Source organism: Amblyomma americanum, chromosome 2 (genome assembly GCF_052857255.1).
Source record: "Amblyomma americanum isolate KBUSLIRL-KWMA chromosome 2, ASM5285725v1, whole genome shotgun sequence".
In the NCBI taxonomy this organism is placed as follows: Eukaryota; Metazoa; Arthropoda; class Arachnida; order Ixodida; family Ixodidae; genus Amblyomma; species Amblyomma americanum.
In genome coordinates this window covers 8,290,331-8,306,343 of record NC_135498.1, presented here as the reverse complement: position 1 = coordinate 8,306,343, position 16,013 = coordinate 8,290,331, and the positions used below count along the sequence as shown (strand labels likewise).

Genomic DNA, 16,013 nt, shown 5'->3' with positions numbered 1-16,013 from the left:
GGAGATTGGTTCAGGGTAGGCAGCGTTGGCAAACAAAGAAGAAAGTTGGCGACACGCGCGCCGCCGCCGCCCAGAAGCCGGCACAACTTTTCTCTACGCGCGAGGAAAGGCGTCACTCTGCCGAGTAGTATGCGTGCGCACGAAGTGCGGGGCTGGAGGACGAAGCACAACGAACAGGAAAATAGGAGAAAAGAAGAAAAAAAAAAGACGGAGGACGTGAAGGAAGGGGGGGGGGGGTATAGAAGGGCGGCAGCAGGGAGGCTGTGGTCGTCGTCGCATTTCGCATTCACCAACCGCGACCGTGATTAGGCCCATCGTTATCAGCCACTGCGCGTACACATTAACAGTGCGCCCCATGCGCGCCCAAGTTCAGTCCTTGTCAAACCCCCGCTCATGTCGGGACACGCGCTCCCGGCCCGGGGGGTCCGCAACCACCCGCGGTGTACCCGCACGCCCTCACTCTCCCCTTGGCGACGAGGAAGGGAGGATCCCATCAGCTCCAGGTTCACAGCGCGTGTCCGCGAAAAGCAGGCCTCGTGTGGCGCATCTTCCGCTTCACCGCGCAGGGCCCCGCGTGTACGCCTCGCTCACGAACCCTCCCAGTGCACAGCGCAAAGTAAACGAGCTTGCGCGACCATGCAGGCCTTAAAGACAAAAGAAATCGTATAGGGTTTTAACGCAGTTAAACCGAGTATAACGTGCGAAAGCTTTTGCGCACAGATGCAAGCTGATGGAGACGACGATGTGCAGTGCACACAGCGAGAGAGTGTGTTGCAGTTTAGCACGAGGCGTGAACGGCTGCGACTATAGCATGGTGCTCCCATGTAGTGGTCAGCGAAGCTGACCTGTTCGCGCCGCAGCACGTTCGAAACCTAGTCGCGGCAATATTTACTATATCTACAGGTTGGCCATGGTCAACCTTAAGGTCATGCAATCCGCTAGAATATCGGTTCGGTTTTAGTGTGATATTAAGTAGTGCTTTAGTTTAGCGGCGGTTTCGATTAAAGAGCCGACAAAAGGAATGCGTTCGGGGCCCAGCTACATCGCTCGCTCATCGTGTGGCCAATGGGTCATATGATGGCTCCGGACATGGGTCAACATCGGTCTGGCTGTAACAGCTGATGCTGTCGAATAAAGAGGAACTGGTGTTATCTCTAGCATGCCGCAATGCATTCTAAATGCCCTTATGGGACCCAGAAATGTATTTACGAGCATTCACGGGAGCTAAGCGTGCTGCCCTTATCAGGGAACCTGGCAAAATAAACGATCAGAGGGAAAGTTAGAACTTTGGGCTTGTTGGTGCATCACTTTTGAAAAAGACGTAGCGCATGAAGCCAAAACAGAGCAGAGACAACACAGGACGGGCGCTAAATGAATCTTAATAAGGTAGAACTTTAGCGCTCGTCGTGTGTTGTCTCTGCTCTGTCCTGTCTTCATGCGCTATGTCTTATTCAGAGGACAAGTGTCTTGAGCACACATCAGAACGAGTATAAGTGCTAAAACGGGAGCTCCCACCCATAAAAGACCCTCTATTGAGTATCGAGACTGTCTCCAGCTCTTCCTACTTTTTCGGAAGGAAGGGACAAAGGAGGGAGTGAAAGAAGAAAGTGGTGCCGTAGTGAAGGGCTCCGGAATAATTTCGACCACCTGGGGATCAACGTGCACTGGAACTCCGGGTTCGAACCCGACCGCGGCGGCTGCGTTTTATGGAGGCAAAACGCTATGGCGCCCGTGTGCTGTGCGATGTCAGTGCACGTTAAAGATCCCCAGGTGGTCGAAATTATTCCGGAGCCCTCCACTACGGCACCGCTTTCTTCCTTCACTCCCCCCTTTGTCCCTTCCTTTACGGCGCGTTTCAGGTGTCCGCCGATATATGAGACCACGAAATGCATTGCAGGACAGGCGTGCCATACTCTAGGACGCCTCCCTCCCGGAGACATTGGCTTCGAGAGAGGCCGCGGCGGCAGTGTTAGACGAAACGCAGAATGCGCCCGTATTTTGTGCGATGTCAGTGCACGTTAAACAACATAACCACAGGTGATAGCAATTATTCTGAAGAACCCATTATGGCGCCTCTTTCTCTCTTCTTTCACGCTCTCCCCCCTCCCTTCCTTCACAGTGTGCTTCAGGTGCCCACCGAGATACCAGGCAGCTAAAATGACTTTCCTTTCCTCAGAGCCAAAACAAACTTTTTTTTTTTACCCAGGGCGCTCGGCTACTCATCGAAAGTTCCCGGGTTCGAACCCGAGCGCGGCGGCCGCGTTTCGATGGAGGCGAAACGCTAAGGTGACCATGTGGTGTGCAATGTCAGTGCACGTTAAAGATCCCCAGGTGGTCAAAATTATTCCGGAGCCCTCCACTACGGCACCTCTCTCTTCCTTTCTTCTTTCACTCCCTCCTTTACCCTTCCCTTACGGCGCGGTTCAGGTGTCCAACGTTATATGAGACAGATACTGCGCCATTTCCTTTCCCCCCAAAACCAATTATTATTATTATTCTTCAGTTCCACTGACTCTCGAGCGGCGCCTAGCGCGCTTAGGCAGGCAAAGCGTGCCGTGCGCAGCGCGCCCGCCGCCGGGGGAGTGAATAATATTAATTGGGTTTTGTGGAAAGGAAAAATGACACTGTATCTGTCTCGTATATCGGCGGACACCTGAACCGCGCCGTAAGGGAAGGGATGAAGGAGGGAGTGAAAGAACGAAGTGGTGCCGTAGTGGAGGGCTCCGGAATAATTTCGACCGCCTGGGGATCTTTAACGAGCACTGACATCGCACAGCACACGGGCGCCTTATCGTTTTTCCTCCATAAAAACGCAGCCGCCGCGGTCGAGTTCGAACCCGGGAACTCCGGATCAGTAGTCGAGCGCCCTAACCACTGAGCCACCGCGGCGGGTTCCGGGAGAGTGAAATCCGGGAATTGAGGAGGAAAGCAGCTGCAGGAAGTAGTGTGTCGCTACTATCACTATCAATGGGTTTTACAGTCGACGCGCGACAAACGGTGAGACCATACAATCCAATGCAAACTAATCCTATCTGTTCTCCTCAGCCAACTTTAACCTACGGCGCAGTACCATTCCGACAAAAACGTGTGTGGCCAACACGGAAGAGTTTCCAGCTGCAGCATACTACGCCAACGCCAGGTTTACTCCTCCGTGAGAAAGTCAGCATGCGAGGGAGGCGGCGGTGGGTGCACTAAGGAAGAATACAAACACTAGCAATACCAAGCCTCCGCGAAAACGATGCGGTAATTACTTTTCCAGTTATCGGGCACGGGAAGGGCACTGAAAAATAATAAGCGCCAGAGAAACGGGCAGCGTCACCTCCTGCCGGCCCTCACCCTTTCCCCTGTGGCGACACGCACGTGCAGTCCCTGCGTGTGCCTTCCTCGAGTCGTTCTCGAGCCCAGCGCATATATTTCAGCCGGCGTGGTGAGGAGTCTTCTTGTGGCTACCACGGGGAAAAAAGACATCGGGGCAAAAAGAAAACAAGAAACAAGGCAAACATCGATCCAAGCGCACCTGGTGGAGACAACGAACAAGACAGATGGCCTCGAGCACCACCGGAAGAGAGTGGAGGAGAAGGCAGGAATGCTACAGTGCCTAGCCATGGTGAGGAGATCGAGCGCGCCCATAATTAACGAGCAACAGCGACTGAAATCCTCCTTCCTTTTTCTTCTTAGGCCAACACAATGAGGAGACTACCGTTTTCAGCTGGAGGTTGCGGTCTGACATTGCATACAGCCAGTACTTATCTGTCCTTTCGAGCCGCCGCGGTGGCTCAGTGGCTATGGCGCTCGGCTGCTGACCCGAAAGACGCGGGTTCGATCCCGGCCGCGGCGGTCGAATTTCGATAGAGGAGAAATTCTAGAGGACCGTGTACTGTGCCATGCCAGCGCACGTTAAAGAGCCCTAAGGTGGTCGAAATTTCCGGAGCCCTTCACTACGACTTCCCTCATAGCCTGAGTCACTTTGGGGCGTTAAACGCTATAAACCATAAACCATCTGTCCTTTCATCTGAGGGGCAGGTTACCTAGGCTGGCACCACACCACAAAAGCAACATGACATACACACAAACTGTTGCAGGCAACCCTGCTTCCTAAGTCCACAAACCACAAATATGTGCATATGCATTGCAACACCATTCTTAAAAGACACAGCCATTCAATCTGATAACGTTACGAACTGAGGCTCTGCGGATACACACAAAAATAAGTCAACTTTAGAAGCAAAATTTACATTCCTTGCATCTGAAGCAGTATTCAGGTGGAGGGGGATGTGCATGGCATCATACACCCCTCCATGATTGTTGCAAAAATTTGTTCCTAAAAATAAGTAATTAGACTTTTAGATTAGGGCTGTGAAATTTTATTTTTGAAAATGCTTATGTAGGAATCAGCTGTGTTAACCTCAGTGGTTAGGGCGCTCGGCTACTGAGCTGGAGTACTCGAGTTCAACACGGCCGCCTCTGCATTTCAATGGAGGCAAAAGGCGCTCATGTGCTCTGCGATGTCAGTGCACAAAGATCCCCAGGTCATCCAAATTATTTGCAGAGCACGCCACTACAGCACCTCTTTTTCTCTCTACTTTCAATCCCACCTTCCCTCATTCCCTCACAGAACTGGTTGAGGTGTCCACCAAGAAGTGAGACAGCTACTGCATCATTTCCTTTATTCAAAAACCACTAGGCATTTTCTGCTGGCATATACTTAAAGGGATACTAAAATGAAATATTAAGTCAGGCTAGACTGATAGATTAGGGCCACCTGGTAGCAAATGTCGCACAAAAATGAGGCACATGTGGCGCTGCCACTTGAAGATTCGTGCAGCGGCGACGAGTGACGTATTCATGAGCTTTCCGGAGGAATGCCATTTCGCTGTCTCGATGGGCAATTATCGTCGAAATAGCGGCGAGCATAGCCAACAGTGCAAACAGTCTCGTATTTAAAACAGCATAAGACAGACACAAAGGCTAGCTGCAAACAAGAACGCGGAACATTTCGCCTCGCAATCTATGCACTCGGGCTGCGTGCGGCCGTCGTAAACAGCAAGTTCAGAACCGCACTCTCTCAATTGCATTCAAGATGCTAGCTTTGCAGCCGGTGAAGCAGTTTAGTCGAATCGGCTAATTGGTGCAGGCTGCAGGCGTTATGAAATTGCAAACTGTTTGTTTTTTATTTTTAATACTCGCTCATTCAGGGGCGCATGCATGCATGTCATCATTGTGTGAAGCGCTATACGAGCGCGTGGTCTGTTTCCGCATAGTTTAAAGGCAAATATGCTTTTAGATGCACTGAAAATATCTCAGAAGTACCACATGCTTGCACTAACACCTCTCATTAGGCTCATTAAAGGAACAATTCTTCCAATGTAGGTCATCATGCATGTTGTACGCGAGGTGCCGGCACGCAAGCCAGGTTTTTCCGCGAGAAAAACATTCAACTGGCCGATGCATGTTCGTAATGATTACGCCTGCATCCCCTGCCGACAGCAGTAGCCAAGAAGCAGCAGACTACAGTTGGGCGGAGCATACAATGGTTCATTTCTGCTAATAAACCGATCCAATTCACAAATGCAGAAATTGCAACAACCCCAGCAGAGTCAATCACAAGGGTTTTCACCAATCATCAAACTACATAGTTAACAAACATGTGATAATCGACAGCAAAGTACGCCGCTTGATGAGAAATGCGCATGCAATTTTTGACTCAGATTTGATGTTGAATGAAATGCGTTTGAGCACAATAGCAGCTCACATGCTTTGAGCGCGAGCAGCTGTTTTTTCTACAGTCTGCAACTGCCTTCGGTAATTTCACTCAGTTTCTTTTGCACCGACGGAGCCTATTTATATTGCATGAGCATATTGTAACGAGACGCAGACGCATGCGATGCAATGGAAGTTGGATACAACTCAAGGACGAAGCGGCTTTCCCCGTCAAAGCATCCCCTTCCAGCCAATGGCGTCAGCCGATTCTTAGGAACCTGCTAGCATGACAATGCAGGAAGTGGCAGGCGAAAGGGGATAGTCGGCTCCCTCCATGGTCGGGGATAGTCTCCTCCCTGCATTGCTGCACAGCTCCCTGCAATGTCACGCTAGCACGGTCATGACACCATTGGCTGGAAGGGAATCCTTTGATAGGGAAAAGCCACTCTGTTCTTGAGTTGTATCCAAATGGGGCGGAAGTGCGGCGCACTTGCACCTTGCCGCTGTGACACTGATCTGTTAACTTTCGGTTTTATACGGTCATTGGGAGTGGCATCTCTGACTGGTCGGATTGCCAAGATGTCATAAAAATGAAATCATGGCCGATCACTTTTCGCAGGCAATGCATCCACCTTTCCACTAACAAAAAACATCAGCAATGTTCCCGAAGAATAATCTATCCGTCTTGCTTAGTCTGATATTTCCCTCTTTGTGAGGCAGCACTAAATTCTGTCCCACATGTATTCAAATGGTAAAAACACACTCAGATTGGCTGTAGAAATTGAATGACGTCACTTCCAAGCAGTTTTGAACATTGGTTTCCTAAAAAAAATGGGTACACATTTGTACCAATGGCTTTGCAAAAAAACCTGAAATGTGGCACGTACCTGTACCTCGGTCTTTTCAGCATATAAGAAAACGTGCATTAGAAATGAAAACTGTTTCAAGAATTATTAAGAGGTAGATGACTGACGAAAAAGCCTCAAGAGCTTGACTATTTTCCAATTTCTTTCTTCCTGCCAAAACGGGCAGCGCCGAATTGTACATCAACAAACACAAGAAACCAAGAAGGCCGATTAGCTGAATGGTTTGTGTGATAATTAGATAGTGTTCAGCATGCAAAACTATGATATATAGGCACACCGTTGTCCGTTGGTTGGTACTTGAACCAAGTGGGACTCGTGTATCCTGCTGTCCTACAAAGGGTCAAGTCACATGTTTGCTAAAAATGTCCTATCTGATGACCAAAGTAATTATATAATTTTAATCCCCCAGTCTTATTTTCTCAAAGCATATCTTAGATATTTTTCATCAAAAAGGATGAGGACCCATGATGGTTGCCCCATGAGAAATTGCTTGCTCCTGGAAAGCTGTTCTCTCCCTTAGCCATGCCATTTCTTTAAATCTGCCCGCAGCCATGGTAGACGGAAAGAAAATGTGTGAGCTAAACTGAAACACAAACAAAACATTTAATACTTAAATCATGCAAAATACAAACACAATGACAAAAAGAAGCACACTCACTCTGCATGGTTTGAGTTAACAACGTGGCAGAAGATCCCATTAATCTCTGCTTCATAGGGGCTCAGCTTCAGCAACACCAGAGACATTATCAGAATCAAAGCTGCATCGCTTATTATGCCTAGGAGGAAAAGGAAAGACATTGACAAATAGAAAGAAAATATACAAAAAGTATAAAAACAGCACAATAATTTCACAAATCACCAGCTACAACGGCAGAATAGCTGGGTGTGCTGTTCAGACTGCAGTAGCTAGTGCCAAATGGCATTAAAACATTTAAAAAGGTGATCTGATAAGAACAGAGGATGAAATTAGATAAGATGACGATTAGATGAGATGAGATGAATGCCTATTAGAGCCTTGAGTGCTTGGGTCACTGAAATTAATGAATGGCCATGCTCTACTAGTCAGCTACATTTGCAGACAGTTACAGAAAATAAGTGAGAAAAAAGTATGGCCAAAAAGTTCTCTTTAAGCAAGAAAAAAGTCTGGCCAAAAAGTTCGCTTCAACATTCAAAGTCGAAGTCAAACTCAACATGTCATGTAAAAACAGGATTCCAGAAGTCAACGAAAAAGCCTTAAATTGCAACTCTGACCTGGGCTTTCCGAACATTTATGTTGATGACAGCAACATACTCCTTAGGGTTCCCTCTCTTTGGCACAACTAATCGCTTTTGAAAAATGGTGAGGGGATTTATGTTAAAACATCAAGAACAGCAAACTTCTATTCGGTTTGGGGCCAGAGATGACACTCCACTTGATGTAGCAGTGATGTTGCCAATGCTATTGGATAAATACTTGCACACATTTTGAATTACTGAAATAGAAACTGTAAACACTGACTCCATTCATAAAATTTTTGGAATGACCTAATACAGGTCTCAAAATTTTGCCCAACAAGTGGAGAGTGGATGTAAACTTTAGTGTCAGTTTGCACAGGAACAAAATGCCACATGGCTGCAAACTTTGTAGAAACGGTCAGGATGGAGACAGATATCTACAGTAAACGTTTCATTAGAATAAATAAACCTCGAAAAACCCCTTAAGTTGCCTCTAATAGGATTTGGACATATAAAAGGCAGCAAAACATGCATGAAAAACACAATACTATGAAATGAAAAGCAGGACCAGCCAGCACGTAAGCATGTTCACAGAAAGGCAAACATCTTGCACTCAAAGCAAAAAGAAAATGGCCTCTATACAACGTTTGCTAAAACTTTTCAAGTTTGCTATCAATTATCTGTGCAGTAGTGCCATTGAACACAAAACTTAATAGAAATTTGATCACACCATTCTGGCCAGCTGACACACTGTGTGAATTTTTAAGTTTCAATGACTGTAAAGCTGACACTTCGTAAGTTCACACCCAATGAACAGTCACATTAAATAGTCCCCACTCACCTGAGTCCACATATATACAGGCAGCATGAGCTACAGCATTAAGAACAAGAAGTGCCATGACAACTCTGCAACAAGATTGAAAAAATATGGGCAGACGTACTCAATTTCAGCTTCGTCCTTTGCACGGTGCGATTAATAAATAAATAAAAGCATGCATGCGCTTTTGCTTGAATCTTTTGCTTTCGCATTAGGCAAAATGAACATTCTGTCAAGACAAACAAGACCTCTTTCCTCACACTCTGCATCTGCTAGAAGTAAAATGGGAAAGCCTCGTGAGAGCTCTTTAAGGGACACTAAAATGGATCTCACCTGTGCATAAATGACAACACAATGTAAAATCCTTCAGGGCATAAGACCTTTCAACCGTGTTCTAGAAATTTACTTCTATGCAGGACACAAGAATGAGGAAAGAACAATTTCAGTGGCCATCCCCTCACTACATGACACTCCGCACATAATGCAACATGCTGATAACTTACAGGTGGCGCTGGATATTTACATGATCAGAGGGGGTGACTCAATCAATAGACTCTGGCAGCGTTGCAGAGAACTGCCTCCGAGATCAGCTTGGGTAAAATCGCACTTGCTTGAAAGTGATGATGATGATGAATTAATTTTTATGGCGCAAGGACATCTCAAGCCAAAGAGCACCAAACACAAGGTAACTGGTCGACTCAGGTTAATGGAATCTGCTGGGTGTGAAGTTTTTTAAAGGGGAGTATAAGGAACGTGGTGTATAGGGCCTAAAAATTAATTTGTGGAGTATTATGAGATGAGAAAAAGTTACTGAAAGGCTACGTGTATACGCTTTGAAAAGTCAAGATGCCTTAGCAGAAGTCGTTACCCTGGCAAGGACTGCAAGGCTCCTGACATGTCTGATTAAAAAACAAACACAGCCATCTTCTCAAAAATGACGAAGAGGCTATAGTCCATGTTGGTAAGTAATTGCATGTACAAAATTTACTTTTGACAAAAAGTCAAAAACTCATTTGAAAGAAAACGCCTGATGGTCACCGAGAAGAAAGGACAGGTGCATAGGTATTTGATATATGTATAGCTCTGGAAAGTGGCATCTCCTTTCTGGTCCTAGCCTGCGACACATGATTAAAACATGAATAACCGTAAGCCAGTCACAACATCTCGAGCAATGTGGTGCCAGGGCATTGGTTAGAAGATAGGAATGCATCGCATATGAGTGCCCTATCCTCAGCCTGCACAAAGTTACTTCTTTGAATCTGTCCTGTTTTTCGGTAGTGTAACTTGCTTGAATATTTCACAATAAAACTGTGATTTTTTTTCAATGCTGGCAACCTCATGTGAGTCAAACAGTCTCTTTTCTCAAGGTGTAAAGGAGCAAACTACAGAGCGGAAATAAACTGCTGTCTAGCATTTGAAAATGGTTGGCGTCAAAGCGCAGTAGTAGATGGTCGATGCACACTTTGGAGAGAAATTAAAATCAATGACATGAACAATGGAGACCATTGTACGGCGAGTGAATGATGAAACCAGGTAAGGTAAGGAGATGCACTGCGACCAAAAATTTGTAATGCTTTGCAGAAAACAGGCTAGAAAAGTTTTCCAGTTATTACTGCTTGAGATTTAACAGAAAAGCTGTACCCTATTGCACTTTCATGAGCTATAAAATTTTACTAACCATGCACTACAATGAGCTCGCCTTTTTCCGTGTTGTCTTCTCATACCAACTAACCACGCCTTGTGCTCTTGGTTTGTTTGCAAGCAGTGGTTGGAAGGAATGTACTGAAAGCAAGGCCGCTATCATGCACTTCTCTTGACGCGATTTTAAGCAATTCTAGCCATCCACCTGTCTGTCTGACCGATTTCAGTGACAGCGCATGTGGCAATTGAAGTGCATAACGAATTAGAATGAAATGTAAACAGAATGAAACCAACCCCCCACCCTCCCCTCTTCATGGAGAACAATGCACTCCACATGCACACAGTAATAAGGTCTGAATATTACACACTATCATACAGAAAACTCTTCTCGCTTCTATGTGCATCTGTGTTCCGTGATGCTCCTTAACAAAGAGTGCCCCTTATTTACAAAGGCTGCTATAGTCCAGGCAAATTATCTCTTTTGACATATAGTCTGTGTGGCTAAAAATAACTGCACTATCATCGTACTCCAAGCATAGTACTATAGCGTGGAAACCTGTTCCTTTGCTCTCTTTGTATGGCTGGCACCAGAAAACTCGTGCAACGACACACAGCGACTTTTTTACCTTGATAGCGAGAAAACATATTTGTAACAGAATTCATAAGATATATTTTTTTACAGAAAAACTGATGACAGCATCCAAATGTGCCAGCGAACTGCTCAATCAAAGGAGCAAACGACGAACTTCCAAGATTGCCAATCCTTCTTGGACCAGTTGGTGCCGCCGCCGAAGCGTGACGTTGATTTTGTGGTGATCGCCAATTGGTCACACCGGACTGGTCAAATTTGGCTCGTTCAGTACTAGTCAGTGCTGCTAGCTGAAGCAACCTAAATGGGCTCAGCCAATCAGAAAACCTACACAGCGCTAAACACTTGTTCTAACTACGCAGGTAACATCACCAGTATGTCCGAGTGTTCAGAAAACACAGTGGAATTTAATTTTTTTGTAAAGTAAAATGAAAACAAAAAAACACCCGTACGTGCATTAACAGTGCTGGATGTATCCTAGAGACCTTAAACTCCAGTTTCTGGAGCCGAATGGATGGCTCATGAAGTTTCCATCAGTGTATCTATCTCTGGTACACAATGTCATTATGTAGAGCGTTATGAAAGCAACAAGAACACAGGTGTACTGAATTTATTGTCCACTGGTAGGCATTGTTGCATGTTTCAAAGCTTTAAGTTTACAAGCTGGTCTTTATTTTGTGTCAAGGCACATTAGAGCACCAGACTATTGTTTCAATATGCATCTGCCAATGCATACGCCACACGATCTCAAAAATGGCAGCAGTGACATGAAGTACCACTCTTCTCACAACATCTGTGCCACAATGACGTACTCATAACCTAGAGAACCTGTGGCGACTATAAAATTTCATGATTTCAAAGCATAATATTCTGCCATTTTGTTCACGTCTTGTAAGCTAAGGACACTGCAACTCAAATAACATGCACTGCTGACCACTTCATAAGTAAAAAACAACATTCACTAAGGTAAAAATCTAACTAACAGTCTTAAAACAAGCTGATTTATATTCTCCCCACTTCTCCACTTCTCATGAGGAAGAGTAGCTCAGTGAGTTAACGCAGTTACTCATGACATTTCGACAGGCACAGAAAAAAAAAACGGTCAGATGTGAGACCCCCATTGCTTTTATCTATCCAGCCATGCCCCCAAAGACTGAAACAAACTTACCTTGGGTCGGCTCCTTTAACAATACGCAGTAGTAAAAGAACAGAAGAAAACCAGCTGACTACTGTAAATGACAGCACTATGGCCTGCAGAAAAACAAATGCAAGGCTTAGCTTGTATTTTCTTCCAGCAATAGAGAATTTCTTGCCTTTTTATTTATTACCAAAAAGTGATAACCAGTCCAGTTCCAGTATGTGTTCTTGGAATTTTATCGATCTCATGAAACACAATACCAGAATAGGACTGATATTTAACAATACCAACCTGCACGCCAATGTTCTGTGTACATCGTTTAAGAAAATGCGACTTCATTTGCTGACAACATTCCCATCAAAAGGTTACAGAAAATATTTGTGAAGGGGCAAAAACCACCAATATTTTTTTATGATTATGTGACAAGCTGATTGAATGTATATTGAAGCACCAATCATACAAAGGACGTGCACAAAAAGAAGATTTCCCAATAGGGGGCTGCCCAATAAAGTAGTTGACGGTAATGGAGTACACCTAAATGTTATTCTTTAACATATTTACCATTTTTGTAGAGTACACACTTCTATATAAGCAATCACTGAAGGCAAAGATTATCACAGATTGGTTTCATTAACTGAATAAGAGGTCAACTGTTTCTCTCTAATCACTCTTTTGCTCTTCCACCATTGGTCGACAAGACAACTGACATTATTATTGGCAGCTAAACAAGAAATGTCAGTCACCGGCGGCTACAGTACTAAAGACACTGCTGACCAACGGTACAGAAGCAAGAGAAATGAGTCACAAAGACAACTGTTACAAAACAGAGCCTCAGGTTCTTTTGATAAACACATCACAATCTCTTTGATAGCTGAAGTAATTTCCAGTAAAGGCAAGTCTGCTCCAGCCAGCAGTGAAATTTGCATGAAGCCAACACAAAACAATACTCACTTTCCACTTTGCAGGCTCATTATCAATCCCTGCTTGTGCCTTTATGTTGCACCAGCGAACCAAGTTCAACATTTGAAGGACCTCCAAAGCCAAGAATACAGGGTCAAGGAGAGCCAAAAGAGTGAGATTCAGTTGTGAGAGCCACGGGGGAATGTATACAAGTGGAAAGACTAATGCAGACATCGTCACAACCAGCTCCAGGAACGGTACACATTTCTTCTGCAAAATAAGAATTGAATAGAAGAGCTTGAAAATGGCCCAAGCACAAGTAGCACATCATGAATTGAAAGCAACAAACAACACAGTTAAGTGTGCTAGCAGTATACAATGGTGCACCCACCTTCATGCTGGGCAACAAAACAGAATGTCAGGCCATAAGAGTAAAGAAAGTGGATTATTCTGACTCTAGAATAAAATTCACATCTGCTCATGAAAACCACAGCAGAGAATCAGACCGTGATCTTAAATAATGCATGTAACATGCATTGTGAAGAAAACACAGCCTCACAGCTTCAATATTACAAAATACTGTCCATGAATTTGTAATTTTCATTAAAGCTTCACAAATATCTAGCTCTTATATATTGTAGGAAAAACTTGTTTTGCATCTTAACAGATGACTAATTTAGCACTTATACAGACAATCATGTTAGCAGTAAAGCAGCAGCTCTAAAGCTTCGTGTTATTCTCACAGCTGCCATTGTGCCTTTTTTTGTTACAAAGGGCCCAGAAACCAGCCAGCCTCGTCATAGTTTTTTCTTATAAGTACTGTGCCATTTTCTGGTGAGAATAAAGGTTGATTATTACTGTTGTTAGTTAATCTTGGCACAAGATGAGAACTACAAGAAAGAATAATTTAACAGAAATGTCAGCTGGCCATCTCAGCTGACATTCTTCCGACGTTCTTTCAACATAACACACGAAACGTTCGTGCCCCAAGCAGTTTTAATATGCACACTCAGACTTCATTTATTTTGCAATGGTGAAAATTTTACATATTTGGTACCTACTTTTTACTCTTCTTTCGATACACATATAACTTTGAAGATCTTCCTCAATTGTTATTACTGCCGCCTGATAGCATTATTTTGCACACATGCTGCATGAGACCACACTAATTAAAGAGCCAAGTACCCAGAAAAATTTGTCACTAATTTTTCTGCATGCACACCCTTCGTCAAGATCATACAGCCCACCGGGTTTGCTTCTGGACCATGCAGTGTGGCTTGTTTTGCAGCAGCAAAGTTCTAAATCTCCCTAAGGTGAGAACTCTTGCCCTAACCCCTGTGAAGTATGAGGCTTTGACGACGCGTGCTGGAGACTACCACCCCACAGCTTGGATGCAAACCCTATAGGCTATGTATTTATGATAACTGCATGTTGCAAACTATATAAATAAAAAAAACTTTTGTTTTCTTAATGTCATAGTGCGTGTGGTCTGGGACTGCATCATTCCTTTCTATAAGTGGTGTTCCATTGATCGCAGGCAGAAATATTGTTTGTGAGCAATTAGTATTGAGGGGTGTTGAGATAAGCAAGTAAACAAATAGCTCATGAGGACAACAGTAGCCCCAGACACGCTACTTAAGGGAATGCATTGCAAACATATTTTTGTACACGTTGATAAAACCATTTAGCATGCACTCATAAAACTGCAACGGTACACAAGTCCATGGCTAGAGGAGCAGCGCAACAAGACGAGGAAGAACACAAAAGCTAACGGGACATGCGCCGACCTGTTATCTTCCGTATTTGTTCTCGTCTTTTCGCGCCGCTCCTTTAGCCATGCAGCAAGATCAACAAGCCCAAACCACAACTCTAGTACACAAGTCCATATCGCGCTCTAAGGTGTTCAGGTTGTAGCTGTCAAAAATGCATCGTGCCTTCATCTTGTCGGCCAACGCGACGCACATATAATGTCAATTTCAAGAGTTCATGTGACTTTACGGCACCGATTTACACAACTCAACATTGTAGAAGGTAAAAGCAGTTTCTTTTCTTACAACAATGCTCGGGATCAGCTGCGCCGAAACCAGAGATGTTGAAATGGCTATTGACAGAGACGAAAATGCTTGAAGACCGAAGGCTACGGCGCACGCTGGTAGTACGACTAGCAAGATAGACGAACATAAAGCTGACACTGCCCCGACGGCAAAGAATATCAGTGAAAAGAGGAACATGACTAGAATCAACAGTTATCTGCAGCCATTCTCCATGATCCGAAACCTACCGCCAAACGTGGATTGCTTTCTAACTAGACTTGGCTAAAGTATGGTGACTGCCGCTGCGCCAATTATGGCAAATCCCATGAAGCTTTGAAAAGAGAAAAAAAAAAAGAATGTGCGCTGCAGCGCAAATTTTAGCACCGCGTTTGAATTTATGCCCTGCAGTGCACAAAAACTATGGCGTATGGGCATTGATAGTTGTATAATGTGTCGAAATATCTGTGCCTTGCAAGCCAGTTGATAATCGCACCACATTCTTTGGAGTTCCCTCTCCGGTGCAAAAAAACCATAGAGTTTCTTACTGTACACTAGAGTTTTTCCTCCATGACCAGAGTGAAAGCTGGCGGCTTTTCACTCCAAAGCATAGAGTTTTTTTACTATTAGCTTCCAAGACCTACTTGTTCACTTCATCCACCAAGACGCTCGGGGCATGCCGGGAAGACAGCACACCGTTTTGACATCTAGTGGCTTGTCGACTGTGCTACGGATTAATTTTTTGTTTGTTCAGTTTCGTTTTCATCACTGTAGTTTCTTACTGATGTTTTACCCGCCGCGGTGACTCAGTAGTTAGGGCGCTCAACTACTAATCCAGAGTTCCCGGGTTTGAACCCGACCGTAGCGGCTGCGTGTTTTTATGGAGGCAAAACGCTAAGGCGCCCGTGTGCTGTGCGATGTCAGTGCACGTTAAAGATCCCCAGGTGGTCGAAATTATTCCGGAGCCCTCCACTACAGCACCTCTTCCTTTCTTCTTTCACTCCTTCCTTTATCCCTTCCCTTACGGCGCGATTCAGGTGTCCAACGATATGTGAGACAGATACTGGGCCATTTACTTTGCCTAAAAACCATATTTTTTTTTCAAATGCAAAGGTGC

General features: G+C 44.8%; 1 protein-coding gene across 2 annotated transcripts in view; it reads right to left on the bottom strand.

Moving 5' to 3' along the window:
• Nucleotides 1-15,160, bottom strand: part of LOC144120508 (uncharacterized) — a 45,681-nt gene extending 30,521 nt beyond the window's left edge. For both annotated transcript variants that reach the window (XM_077652957.1, XM_077652958.1), the window contains exons 1-5: nucleotides 14,921-15,160; nucleotides 12,918-13,136; nucleotides 11,997-12,079; nucleotides 8,623-8,687; nucleotides 7,225-7,342 (exon numbers count right to left, since the gene is read on the bottom strand). In XM_077652957.1, coding sequence (XP_077509083.1) covers nucleotides 7,225-7,342; nucleotides 8,623-8,687; nucleotides 11,997-12,079; nucleotides 12,918-13,136; nucleotides 14,921-15,097 — 662 coding nt within the window. In that variant the 5' untranslated portion in view covers nucleotides 15,098-15,160. The remainder of the gene's footprint in view (nucleotides 1-7,224; nucleotides 7,343-8,622; nucleotides 8,688-11,996; nucleotides 12,080-12,917; nucleotides 13,137-14,920) is intronic.
• Between the last annotated feature and the right edge of the window lie 853 nt (nucleotides 15,161-16,013).